The 14,602-nt window shown below is 37.1% G+C and overlaps 1 protein-coding gene across 1 annotated transcript; it reads right to left on the bottom strand.

Annotated features, from left to right (window-relative positions):
- Nucleotides 1-2,015: 2,015 nt before the first annotated feature.
- LOC310726188 (urea transporter 2) lies at nucleotides 2,016-14,401 on the bottom strand. The gene is made up of 8 exons (XM_083541536.1): nucleotides 14,177-14,401; nucleotides 12,905-13,094; nucleotides 12,696-12,824; nucleotides 12,425-12,617; nucleotides 8,763-8,910; nucleotides 2,692-2,826; nucleotides 2,309-2,358; nucleotides 2,016-2,209 (listed from the first exon to the last, which is right to left on the bottom strand). The coding sequence occupies exons 1-8, from the start codon at nucleotides 14,286-14,288 to the stop codon at nucleotides 2,033-2,035; spliced, it is 1,134 nt and encodes a 377-aa protein (XP_083397662.1). The 5' UTR covers nucleotides 14,289-14,401; the 3' UTR covers nucleotides 2,016-2,032.
- Nucleotides 14,402-14,602: the final 201 nt, after the last annotated feature.

The following is a 14,602-nucleotide window of genomic DNA, read 5'->3' as shown; positions in this document are numbered from 1 at the left end:
GGGGGGCAGTATATAAAAACGGTATATTCCTCATCATATGAAGTGAGTACAGTTTAATGAAGTGCTATTATGTAAACTGTTTGTTTGTAACTTCGGGACAGTCGCACTGAATTCAGGGTTCTGAACCAGTGGTAGTGATGGATTCAATTAAAACAGTCTGAACAAACACTAAATCTAAAAGCAGCAAACTGCAGCAGTAAACGAATAAATTTTTAGTCACTCTTTTGGTTTTCAGCGAATGATTATGCATTTGTACACCAGTGTATATTTTTTCCTTTTTTAAAATCAGGCCTTTACTACATTCAAATGCTTGTTTTCAATGTTTGTATATTTAATTTATGCATATATAATTAAATTATTATATAAGATTAAATTAATTATATATTCTAGATGCTTGTATTTTCACAAATGAACATGTCAAAATAATGTTGTATTATATTTTATATTGTTTTAACTTGCCATCTGCAAAATACAATACAAATGTTGATTTACACAAATTGCTTCACCTTGCATACTGAAATGCTTTTTTTTCTTTTTTTTTTTGTCTTCAGAAACAACTCAGCATGAGTGATTTTGTTCAAAGGAGAAATCCCTTATGCACTTCTCAAGAAGCAGCCACTATAAGCTTTAAAATATTTAAATTAAATAGTTAAACTCAATATGTGGCATTTGCATTTTTTTCCAAAGTACCCTTTACATGAATATTTATACATGAATACCCTGAATTAGGGTTTTATATAGTTATAATAAGCAAAATGTCTAATTAAAAAAATATATAGTTTTTATCTGATTAATTGAAAGAATAATAGTCAGACTATTATTCTTTCGATTTTCAAAATAATCATTAGTTGCAGCCTAGTATTCACTAGTCGATTCTGTGTTAAATTATTTTCAAACAGTAGAAAAGAAAAACAGCAAAGCAGACAGTAAAGGAATGCAGAGACATATCACTTAACTCTAACTATTTTTTATCATTAATTTGAATATAAAAAAGACCTATTTAGAGTGTGAAGTGTGAGAAAATGTGTGTGTTGTGAGCTGTTTCAATATACCTTTTTTTAATTGTGTATGAAAACATAAAAAACAGAACTTATATTTGGCCTATGTGCCTTCATTTTAAATATATATTGGTCTTTGTTGAATCACATATTTAATAAATGTTTCTTAGCATTAATTGAATAAATCAGTTCTTTCCTTCTTTAATGTTCTTTCAAAGGTTAATAAATCACTAAGACTGATGAAAAAACAAACAAACAAACAGATCTTAAGAAACTTGTCTATGTTTGTCTTAATAATATAATATAATGGTATAGTTAAGTGCAATATTTACTACAATATAATTATGAAAAAAATATAATATAATAAAATCATTAAAAATGGATGAAAATATATTATTGTTCTAAAAACTTGCAGTCAAGTGAGGCCTCAAACCCACTATACTACAATATTACACTGGGTCCATTGTAAATAAGGAATGTTTTACTTTTCCTCCAGACATAGCTGAAATAGCTACAATTGCATACCAAGTAGACACAAAGTCGAAATGACAGATCGATATGCATATTGCTATTGCACCAATATTTTCTGCCTTTAGAAATGTTTCAGCTTAGATTCCAACACATTCTACCAATAATGTCGAGATGTCTTTTCTACCTTGCCCTGTGATGACCTGCATAATTTAAATCGGAAGATCAGTGGTAACAGTGGATCAGGCTGTGGAAACTCACTGTGGGTGGGAGGATGAGAACGAGACGTCACACAGAGAGCAGTAAAATCAGTTTGTTTTAATTATATTTTTGGACAGTGTTAGCAGCAGTGAAGTTGATGAGCTATATCAGGCTGCCCACACAGGTCCTATCTTAAGAATTGCTTTCTATTGTAGACTAAGTGGGAAATGAATTTATCAGAGGTTTCCAGAAGAGCAATGATACATAGTTTGTAAAGAAAATGTGTGGACCTGATACTATTAATAAACATGGTTCACTGTGAGAATGAGAGAAAGAATTTTTGTGTATGTGTGTATGTGTTTGTGTCAAGCAGAACTACTGTCTGTATTAGTCTCAGCACTCTGGCTAGGCGTGTGTAGAGGGCCTCCAGATGAGCTGTCTTGGCCAATAGCAATGCGGTATGTGGAGAGACTCCGCCCACTCACTAACAGCATAAGACTGATAGTTAGTGTCGCAGCCCAGCTGCTGGAAGGGAGACCCACCTACACATACAACAGAGAACACAGACAGAGATCTATTAAAGTGCAGAGTTTGGCTGTTCAGATGTATCTCTCACTAGTAAATACACACTGTGTACTCACATTTGCCAGCAGATTGCTCAAGGCAATGTCTGCATAAGAAGAGAGGAAGGCTGCAGAGAATGAGGAAATGGATTTAATAAATAGGCACAAGCCATTAGTAGTGCATAAGAATATCACTGAGCATCTCTAAGATATTTGGTATTGAAAACACTGCAAAGCTTAAACCAAATAATAATTTATCAACAGTGGGGAAACTATATTATCTAAACAGAATCAACAATACCAAAACAAGACGGAATACGGAAAAAGGAAAGCAAAAGACGCTTAAAAAAATGACTCAAAGTATACAGTGTATGCAAAGTGAACAGAGCAGAAACTGTCTTGACTGAGTAATCGGGTAATATGCAAACATTATCACAGGAGGAGGAGTGTGAGTGTCTCACCACAAATAATGGAGAAGGCATGAGTTCTACAGCTTAATGTGAATAAAAGCCTTCCAACAGCCATGCAGCCCAGAGCGCCATTAAAACTGGCCAGCCCTGTGTATAAAGCATCCTGCTGCACTGCAACAGAAAGACCTGCAGAGAGACAGACAGTGTGATTGACAGACTAAAAGGCTCATCATATTTCCAATCAATATTACCATCATTTAAACGTCTCTCATACTCTCTTCCATTTCTCAGCTTTTTTAACTCTAGAATTCAAGGATTCTTCCCTAGACACATTGCCTGCTATAGAAACCTAGGTAATGTCACTCTATAAAGGTTTACTTTGACAAACATATATAAATGTACAGACAAATTCTCTTTTAGCATGAATAACAGCTTTACACACTCTTCTGACACAGTTTCCAAACATTAAGCTGAATACTTTGCCATACCTCTTCTAAAACTTGCCAAAGGTGTTATTCTCTAGTTGGATATTTATCTCTGGCATTGTGATCCATTTCACCCTAGAGATGTTCAATAGGATTAATGTGTGGTGACTGGGCAGGCCATTCCATGATAGATAACACTTCAGTCATTCGTTTGCTCTCTAGATAATACTTACAGAGCATACTTATGTATGATTTGAGTCACTGTCTTGTATTATAAAGTTGGTTACAATAAGCCACAGTGCATTCCAATTTCATGGAATTGAAATATAAAGTGGTAGCCATGTTGGTTTATTTTTTATCACCCAGAATAAGTCTTACCTGCTACAAAACAAACCTAATCATTAAGCTTCCACCTCCATGTTTGACTGTGGGTGTGAGGCAGTCTGCTAAAACCTTCTCGTCTTACATAAGTTTTTCTGTAAGAGCCAAAAATGTCCAATTTAAACTCATCTGTGCTCAGAAGTTTCTTCCAGTTAGTTACTGTATAACCTGTGTATTTTTGCCCTTTTCACCAGTTTTTTTTGCATATAAACAATAGTAAACATGACTGGGTTTTAAAAATGATAAAAACATGTGTTTCCAAAACCTTTGAAATGCCTTGTATAGAAAGAAAGAAAGAAAGAAAGAAAGAAAGAAAGAAAGAAAGAAAGAAAGAAAGAAAGAAAGAAAGAAAGATGAAAGAAGAAAGAAGAAAGAAGAAAGGAGGAGAAACAGCAGATAAGAAAGGATGAAGGGAAAAAAATATAGCATGCATCGCACCCACTGACTTTTAATAGCCACTAAAATAGAATTGATGTTTAAAGGTTGTGCAGTTAAATGCTATAGTGCTTATTGCCTGAAGGAGGCACTGCAGAATTAGATATGATTTTCTCTTTTTTTCTTATTTTTCGTTGCACGTACTCAGTGTCCAGAATGGTTCCCTACTCCCTACAGGGAGCAAATTGTGGGTATTCTTTACTCACTAGAGTACAATGTTTGTACACTACCCTATGTGGGATTTCACAAATCCACCGAATAGACTAATGTGTGCTTTTATATGCGAATAAAATACCTAAACTCTCAAAATAGAATAACCTAGAGTGATTAGGGTGTGGTTTCATACACGCAGAAGATCCTCAGCATCGTCCTGTAGGCAAAATTTTCTGAAAAGCAGTGAAGGTGTGAATGGTGTTAGACTGCATTCAGTAGCCACAGTGTAGCTTTTATAGTTAGACATTACACCTGACGGTTTTCTGTCCTCACTGTCAGACCTCAGAATGTAAGTGTGAATGTGCACTTTGCCTCTCCAGACTAGGGGAAGTGGTTTGACACACACACACACACACACACACACACACACACACACACACACACACACACACACACACACACACACACACACACCTCGCTCAGGATAAGGGCGTCTGCTAAATGCCGTAAATGTAATTTAATTAAAACATATAACATTTTCCTTCAACTGTAATCTTCCAGCTCTGCTGTGATCAAAGACCACCCACTGTGTGTTTCCTAAATCATTAAATAAGTTTTTTCTTCCCTTTATATATACATTTTGCAAAACATCAGCATGTTAATGTTTTTTATTATTATTATTTGCATAGAGGAATACTATGTAGGCCTTAAGACTCACCTCAGCCTTGATGACTAGTTACTATGGAAACAGAAATGTGAAAACGAACCTCAAGTTATGAGAATTGAACAAGAGTTTTCTGAATGTAGGGATTATTTATGAGCTAGAGAACCTTGGTGCCTGTAAGATACACAATAATTTAGGATATAGTCTGGATCTTGCCACAAAGTTTCAGCAAATCATTTCAGTAAATCATATTTCTCTTCAGTTTTTTTTATGGTGATTTGGTTGGATTTGAAAACTCCAAAATTGTATGCAGTAATGTGCTGACCTTCTGTTCTGAGGTGATTGGAGATGATTACATGATGGAATAGAGAGACACGCCCAGTAATACCCCCTTCTTAGCATTTTATTTGTTACGTACCCTTCACCCTTCTGTCCTTTCATTCTTTTATTCTTTCTTTCTCTCTCTCTCTCTCTCTCTCTCTCTCTCTCTCTCTCTCTCTCTCTCTCTTTTTCTCTCTCTCTCTCTTTCTTTCTCTCTTTCTCTCTCTCTCTTTCTCTCTCTCTCTCTCTCTCTCTCTCTCTCTCTCTCTCTCTCTCTCTCTCTCTCTCTCTCTCTCTCTCTCTCTCTCTGTCTTTCTCTCCTCTTGTGTCTCTTTGTGTCCTTACTGCATTAATGCCACACCTGACCACTGCTGCAGGGATGCTTCTTTTAATTTCTTTTCTTTTCTTTTCTTTTCTTTGAAATGTAGGTAGACCCATTTACATGTGTATAATCATATTCTTTTGCTTTGCTGCAATCAGCACTATTGTTACTCCAAAGGCAAGCTGCACTTTTTCATAATTAATGCATATCTGTAAATGGGACTGAAACTTTTATGTATAGACTGTTTGATTATTTCTCTTCTCTGTACAATTAGTATACATATGCTTTTGAAGCAATTTTTCTTGGTAGCAATTTATAATATTCTATTTCCTCGAAACCTTGCTATATATCATTATACTAAGCAAAAATAGTCATACAAATTCTTTAGTTTAAAATATGTGAAATCTGTTGACATAGATAAAGAGTGCTCCGATCCATTGAGCTATGTTTCACAAGATTTACTTCCCTGTCCATACAGATTAAATTATGCTGATTTCAAGGGGTCGAGGTGGCTGATTCAATTCCCCTTTATTCCTCAGTATTTATCATTCTGTTTTTTTTTGCCCAGACACCCTAAATCACCGGTTGAACCCAAGACAGACACATATAAACCTTTGTGATTCATAGGTGAAGCTTTGACTTAAAGGACAAATGATCTCCTTGATGCTAAGCAACAATGTCAGTGGATTTCTTCCTGTCCCTTAAAAAAAATTACCTTTAAGGAGCCGTTTCTTAATTGACCTTTAAACAGAAAGTTGTTTGTGTTTCATCACATTTCGCACTCAAATTACTTTTTGGGACTTTATGCACAAAGTTTAGAAAGATTCGTTTTGCTCACTGATATTGACAGTGATTATACAAAGCTTATATGATGCACCTGTCAATTTGTCAAGTAAAAATATAAAGATATTTATAATGTAAAATTAAAGATCCAGTGACTCTCAGGGACAGAAAATATGATTGTTTTTCAGCCTAATCAATCTATTCTGTGGATTAGATCACTCCCATCAGGACAGAAATGCTGCATTGTAAGATCAAGAATAAGAAGTATAAGTATATTCATACAATGTAAGAAAAAAAGGCAATTTTTATTTTTCCCAGTTTATATTGTCACCTGTATTTTTTTTTAATCATTAAACAGGTGAGTACGCACGTACGCACGCACGCACGTACACACACACACACACACACACACACACACACACACACACACACACACACACACACACACACACACAGTGCCAGTAGACAGAAATAATGACTCACTGTGTACCACATCACTTCCCATGCAAATGCTATGACTCATTTATCTCTTATTCTATTAGACTTAATGCCCTCTTTTGCATTTCATTTTCATGTTTTGCTCTTTATCTCTCATTCTCTCTCTGCTCAAACCACTTTAGTGTTTACAACAGTATTTCATGGACTAAAGCATTATAGCAATGGTGGCATTAGTTAAAGCATCCCACACATCTTATATAAAGTCAGTAACCTACATTCTGCATCTGTGCACTTACACAAATGTATCACTTTCCTATTTTCAGCATCACCATGGTGACTTTGCACATATATGAGTTTGCCCTGAAACTGCTTCCAGCGCTGGAGTGTGCTATATTTATTCTAAGCATAACACCTCCCAAACTGTCCAACACAGATTTGTGAAGTGGAAGAGATTCTGTATGTCTTTCACTTGTATATTTCAAGTATAATCATTTGTTCAATGTTTAAAGCATCTTACATTGTTGAAACAACCACTGTGAAGTTAAACAGCCTGTGCTGCTTGGAATCCTAAATGGCATTCTCCTCTCAGAGAGAATGAAACAAAATTAAGCTGATAGTTGATACCCTCACCTTTGTCCCTGAATTTAATTTCATGTCATTCCAGATAAGTGACACCTGAGACATTGCACAGCACCATAGGGAAAAAAAAGCTTAAGATTATGTCCCACATCAGACATAATTCAAATTACATTCAAAACTGTAAAGTACTTTTAAAAGTATAGGCAGTGCATGGCCAACAAGCTTTTAATACCAAAAGGCCAACTATTTTATAAAAACCCCTTAGAGGTTGGTTATTAGCTTAAAACATAATTTAATCCTCCAATGTAAACAAAATGTATACAAACTGGTTTGCATGCAAGCCTTCCCATCCCTTATATAGAGAGTGCTTTTATTTCAGAAGATTATGTTTACCATTATTCTTTAGATTTGAATCTGTTTAATGTCCACTGAGATTTTCATACAGGAAATGAAATTGAATATCAGATGAAGAAAGTGTGAGAGTGCAGAAGGGAAAGTGTTACTCTTTATAGAGATGAAACCCTTCTGGTCTAAGCTCTCATCCTATTGATCCAGATTACATTTAGATGCTATGGTTTATGCTAAGCTCTGGAAAATCTATCTGTGTGTGTAACTATACTATAAGATTTGAAATACCGGTACTTGCTCAGCACATAACTGTTTGTTTACACAACTATATGATAGCACATAAAGAATCAAATTGGCTAATTGATAAATGTAAGATCTGAGCACATACTCTGTGGCTCACACACTCTAGGCCACACAGCAGTCTGTAGCTGTCTTTAAAGGAAAACATATTTCTGATTTTGTTAAGCTGGCATCAATTACCTACGCCTACAAGGCCAGGCATGCTTGACTGCTGCTAGATGATTAAGCACAGCTTGTAGTTACGCTTTGTGCATCACTTATGCAGAGTTATACAGTCCCAGAAAGTGTGAATAAATGAATCTCTCACACACATACACAGATATACACAGATACAGACACACATACACCATTACTGTCTTATATGACTCATACAGTAACAGACAGAGAGGTGCTACTGATAAGATGTACAATACAATGTTACATAAAAGATGGCTTATTTTCCAAGAGAACTAAAACCAGCTCTTACAAATGAATAATATAAATAAACACCCACTGTACTCCCTTGCTTTCTTGTGAGATATATTACCTTAAAAATTCCATGCTCACTTAGCAGCAATTATAAATGTATTCTTTGTATATGTGTTGCTTGTTCAACACACAAACTATCTGTAGGCTGTGATTATCCTATCGTGTCTTTCCTCTAGGATTGCCTTATCCCATTCAATTCCCGACATGAACTTTTTTCATGCACTGTTGCTTTCAAATAATCCCATCCATATTTTTATTTTCTGTGCTTAGCCAAACATTGGTGAGTTAAGATGCAGCTGTTATTTATGCTTTGATGATTGCATTCCAGTAGGGCTACATAGTATCAGGAGCACTGATCTAGAACTTTTTAATTACATTTCAGAGAAATTAATGAACATATGCCAGTCAATCAACAATGACTCTGGTATAATATAGAAATGTTGATTGATATTACATGAAATGTTCACTTTATACAACATTCAGGTTTCTTCTCTTTCTCTCTTACCTGCCAGTACACCAAGACTTGATCCTAGCAATGCATGAAAAGCCAGGACTGGAGAGTATAGCATCACAGCTAAGAGAATGATTAGGGAGGACCCCACAGCATCACAAGCATAGATCTGGCCCACTCCCAACACTATACCCTGCATGAGCTAAAAAACAACAAAGAAAACAAACAAATAAACAAAAAAAAACAAGAGATACATAATTATATGCCACAGAGTAAAGACAAAATCTATTCCAACAACAACAACAACAAAAAACTACCTGTAATTATTTACAGTTGGACCCTATACATCTACAAGACAAACTGATAATGATATCATTTGAACAAATAAAACACAAACAACTTATGAAAAGTTTAATAGAACTGAACCACATTTTGTATTTTGTATTAAAAATTTTTTTTTTTGTGCTAAAATCTTTCATAAGGTGTATGTAATCAGGGTCATCCAGTTTCTTGAGAACTCCCAATAGGTAAAATAAACACTATGCTTATTGGTGTAAGTGTGTTTGTAGATGGTGCCCCGTGAATGGACTAGTGCCCTCTCCTGGGTGTATTCCTCCTTGGACACAATTCCCTTTCAGGAACTCGAGCTGCATTGCAACGCTTTGGGAACATGTGCATGTTGTCCACGCTCTGAATCGCATGTGTATTCTGTCCAATTGATGGCACAGCATCACCGGTGGGGTGACGTCATGAAAAGGAAGCTATTAAAAGCACATGGAGTGAAGCCGGCACCAGCTTCTGTTTGTTCATGAAGCGCTCTGTGTGTATTTCATGTTATTGTTTGGCAATTGCTTGTCTATCTTTTGTCAAAAATGTTTTTTTTTTGCACACTTTTCGGCTGTGTGTTCCTCCTTGTCCCGCTATATCACGGGGGGATACACACAGCCTTTGTGTGGCTTGCTTGGGAATGGAGCATGTTAAGTTGGTTCTCGAGGGAGCTGACTGCGAGCACTGCGCTTGCAAGTGTATGCGATTGCTCTGCTCCTGAAGGGCACTCTTCGCGGTTCTGGCACCGCTCTTGTTGGGGCACATTCTATGTGTGGTGTGAGCATCACCATTTGGATCCAGTTCACTGCCTAATTGATTCAGTGCTGGAATTCCTCCAGGGACAGTTTGCCAAAGCTTTGGCTCCATCCACCCTAAAAGTCTACCTGGGGCTCTATCTGAGCCCCCATTCGAGCGGTTGGCCGAGTCTTCTAGACAACTCACAGTCAAGACTGTTTTTAATGGCTATTTGCTCTCTGAAGAGAGTAGGCAATTTACAGGCCCTTTTTGTAGTCCCCTTTTTTCTGGAGTTTACTCCAGGTATGGCCAGTGCCTTTTTATACCCTAGAACGGGTTACATCCCCAAGCTGCCCTTGGTTGTCCCATGACCTGGCAATCTATCCTCCTCTATTTCAGGCCTCAGACCAGGAGAAGCTGAACCGACTGTGCCCGGTACGAGCACTGGAAACGTACGTCCTAAGGACAAGTCTGTGGAGAAAGTCAGATCAGCTGCTCATCTGCTACGGCCCTCCGAGGAGAGGCCTCCCTGCAAACAAGCAGACCTTAAACAGATGGAACATTAATGCTATTGCATCCTCTTATGAGTCTTCTGGTCTCTCCGCTCCTTTTGGGGTCAGAACTCACTTGACCCGGAGTGTGGTAGCCTCTAAGGCTTGGTCCTCTGGAGTGTCCCTCCAAGACATATGCAACAGGGCGGGCTGGTCCACCCCGCTGACCTTTGTCGGGTTCTATAACCTTGACCTCAGTGCCACTCCTGACCCCTCCGTCCTTTTGACCTAGCTGTGCACACTACTCAGGGACTGTTCAGTCCGGCAGTATTGGATTCTCGTTCAAAAAAAAGCGTTGCGACACAGTTTAAGTTCCTGAAAGGGAATGACTCTAGGTCACATATGTAACCCTAGTTCCCTGAGGGAACGAGATGCTGTGTCTCTATGCCACACTCCCAGTTCACTCCATGTGCTTTTTATAGCTTCCTGGTCGTGACGTCACCCCGATGGTGACGCAGCACCTTCCATTGGACAGATTACACACTTGATTCAGAGTGTGGACAACGCGGAAGCGTTCCCAAGGCGTTGCGACAGCGTCTCGTTTCCTCAGGGAACTATAGTTACATACGTAACCTAAAAATGTTTTCTTGGAATAGAACATGCACTAAACATTTTTGTCATGTATAACACCTGATATTAGGTAATAGATAAGAGTTTCTGTGCATTATGTGTTTAAATATTTATTGACTTTTCAAATGATCTGCCTTACAAATGTCCAGATTTCTAGTATCTGCTTAATATTTTTAAGGTTTCTTAAATAAATAAATATATATATATATATATATATATATATATACATATATATATATATATATATATATATATATATATATATATATATATATATATATATATATATTATATATATATATATATATATATATATATATATATATATATATATATATATATATATATATATATATGAGGCTGTAGTGGGATTTACGATGTACAAAATGAGAAATTAGAAATGCATTTCACTGTCCGTGAGAGTTACAGAAGCAAGTGGGACAGCTCTGGAAATTTACATTCCCCCAAAAGGCTATTCATGACACAGGGCAGTAAAAGAGCTATAGCCATATAAAAGTTATAACTCTTTCTTGCTCCATTTCTCCTCATGCCCGTCCTTCACTGCTCGCACTCTTTTAGCTGAACTTGTCTCCATGGAGACAGGCCGGATGCAATGGATGCTGTTAAGCTGTATATTCACGAGGCCTGAAAGGACTGACACAGGGTACAAATGCACTAAAGGGGCAAAAGGCAAATCATACAGATGACCTGCTACAGTACAGTATCGCATGGAGGTAATGTGGATATAGATTCTTTGAAACTCAGACTAGCACAGAGGAGGTAGCATACTGGAACATTATGAATTATAAATAGGCTCATTTTTTTTTCTCACTCATACACACTGAGATTTGTGCACTTCTGAATGCAGACAGCAGAGATGGCAGGACTAGAAAACTATAGAAATCACACTAGCAATGTGATGACAGTATATATATATATATATATATATATATATATATATATATTATATATTCCTTTTGCAGTATATTATCAATAGTGTGAATATTATGGTTGCCATCATGCCGGTAGTACATGTGTTAGTGGGTAGCATTGCTGCCTTTAAAATCCCTGAATCTATCCTGAGTTTAGACTTCTTGTAGTTTTACATGTTCTAAAATTTTGCAGTTTTCATCATGTTTGGTTCTCACAAATTTTTATCCAGTATGTGGGTTGGTTGTTCTAAATTGCCCCTAGGTGTGAATGTCTGTGTGCATAGACTGGTGTCCAGTGTCCCACCTCCTACTCAGTGTTCCTGGGAAAGGCTTTGGACTGAGCTGGATAAAGGCCTCTTTAAATTTATACCAGAAGAAATTTAAAGAACACTACAACAGTTAATCAGTGAGCTATCATGGACAATCAAAATCACATTTTACTATGTACACTGCAGATAGATATCTGACTGGCATCAATGATAGCCATGCTTATTTTCAACTCACACATTTTTTTTTTAAAGCAAATCCAGAAATAGTAGTCATCTAGGTCTGAAGCATGCACAGCTCTAGTATACCCTGTTGAGCGCATTGATGTCCTAACCTGAGGTATGTCGACATGTGTGCTATTGATGCTCAGTGCTGCTCCCAGTGGCAGGGCTGGATGGTTAGGGAAGTATGGGTTTTCAATACCGGTGCAGGCCAAATACAGCAGCAGGACAGTGTTAAAGGGGAACACACTTACAGGCAATTCCCATTTGTCCAACACAGCAGCCATGCCACTGTGTAAAAAGGTACTGAGAGAGACAGAGGTACAGGAATATCACAAGTCATCTGTGAATGCATGTTTATATGTGTGCATGTGAGGGTCTCACGTTGCAGCTCCAGCGAGACATGCAGGCAGAAGCAGCCACCAGTACCATTCTCCTGCACTGTTGAATACACCAATCAATAAAGCCACCAGCATCCCATTATAACCGTGCTCGCCTCTGGAAACCTCTGCTCTGGGGACACAAACACATCATGAAGATGTCTTACTATTATGTGTATGTGAGTATTTGTGAGTGTGTAGAATTTGTGGCACCTTTCCTGTCCAATGAGGATTGCCATGACTGTGGAGGAAAAGAGTCCTAGGCTTCCAAGTAGGGTCTGCCAGGGACTGGCAATTGACAAAGCTATAAAAATCAGAATTCCACTCAAAGGGTTATTCACCATGATCACACCAGAGACACCTCGCAATAACCACTCCAGCAGCTGGATGAGGAAAGACTGATCTGACAAAAAAAGAAGAAGTGGAATGCATTGTTTGCTTCAAACATAGTATTTTAATGAGGGAATCTACTTTATTATTTTTTACTAGATTTAGCAAGGTCTCAGTATTGCTGATTTCATCTTCAAACATCATTTTTTTTAAAAACCTGACAAATGGTGGGGACATACAATTAAATGTAAAAACTTGCGTCACAAACCGTTTTAAGTAATATTTGAACATTTGTATGAACTTTTCAACATTTGTTTTTTAGAGTAATACACATCTGTGGAACATAACCCAATAAATGCATTTTTGGGTTACTCTATGGTTTTAAGTAAAGTAAAAAGGATGTAAGATAAAATGAGAAAAAGTCTAAGAAAGTGCAAAACTACCTATTCTGGACCATTCATCAATATCAAATGCTTTCTCCACATATTTATTTCCATTAATAATATCTCTTGTGCTATGTATGCTGACATGTACTTGCTGTTATTTAATTCACCTTTATTTTGTGTCTTTATTGCTCATATTTTCCTTATAAAATATATTCAGCTTTTCTATAAATTTCCTTCACACAAACCAGCCAATACAGCTTTCTTTATGTGATTTGGGAGAGAAAGAGAGAGAGAGATAGAGAGAGAGAGAGAGAGAGAGAGATGTGGTGAGTAGTGTGTTATTGCATTTATAAACATTCTGATGTTAAAAATTTTACCATATTTTAAATCAAAAGCTAACATTTGAGTAACCAGTATAACTGCTTTTTATTGCCTCAGTCAAACTATCATTGCATTATGGAACTTTCAGGATTTCTCACTATAATGACATTAGCTAGAACAAAACCTGACCATAATTGTACATCCCTTACAGTTAAGCTAAATGCAAATATTTTTAAAGTTACACTTATTTCTCCTAGTAACATGGTCAACATCAACATGGTTTCAGACAATCGCTAACTTCTCACAAAGATAATGAAACGCTAAACAACAAATTAGTACTAGTATTAGTAGAGTTTCCATGTGTAATATTTATTGAACCTTCTACAGTTCTTCTTACAGAAAAGGAGTTACAGAGTTTGGTGTGTAGGGGCGCATTGTGGACTCTTACCCTGCATGTACTTTTGGAAAGGCTCCATTTCTCCTGTGCAGTACAGCAGCTTCTGGATCAGCTGCTGCTTGAGGCCCTTTGGCTGTTCACACAGTTCTTTAGACATGAACATGACTAATGAAAATGTATCTAGAATAAAGCAGCTAAGTCTCTTTCTCTCTCACTCTTTCCCCTTTTTGTGGATAGGTTTGTTTTAGTGTCTTCCTCTTTTGACCCCTCCCTCTTTTTGTCACTCTCTTGCTCTGACGTACTCCACTCCATTCTAATGAACATCAAAAATAGTGAGCCATTATTTTGTGTAATGTATTGGGCCTTCGTAGACAGAAATGGACAAAGTCCACTCAGTGCAGATGACCACTTCTGTCTTTCTGCCCTTCTGTCTAATTCTAAACATACACTCTTCTGTTAATATCTCATCCAGTGTCC

This window comes from Silurus aristotelis, assembly GCF_946808225.1.
Source record: "Silurus aristotelis genome assembly, chromosome: 5".
NCBI classification, from domain to species: Eukaryota; Metazoa; Chordata; class Actinopteri; order Siluriformes; family Siluridae; genus Silurus; species Silurus aristotelis.
Note: the sequence above shows the minus strand (reverse complement) of the source record. Positions and strands in the feature narration are given on the sequence as shown.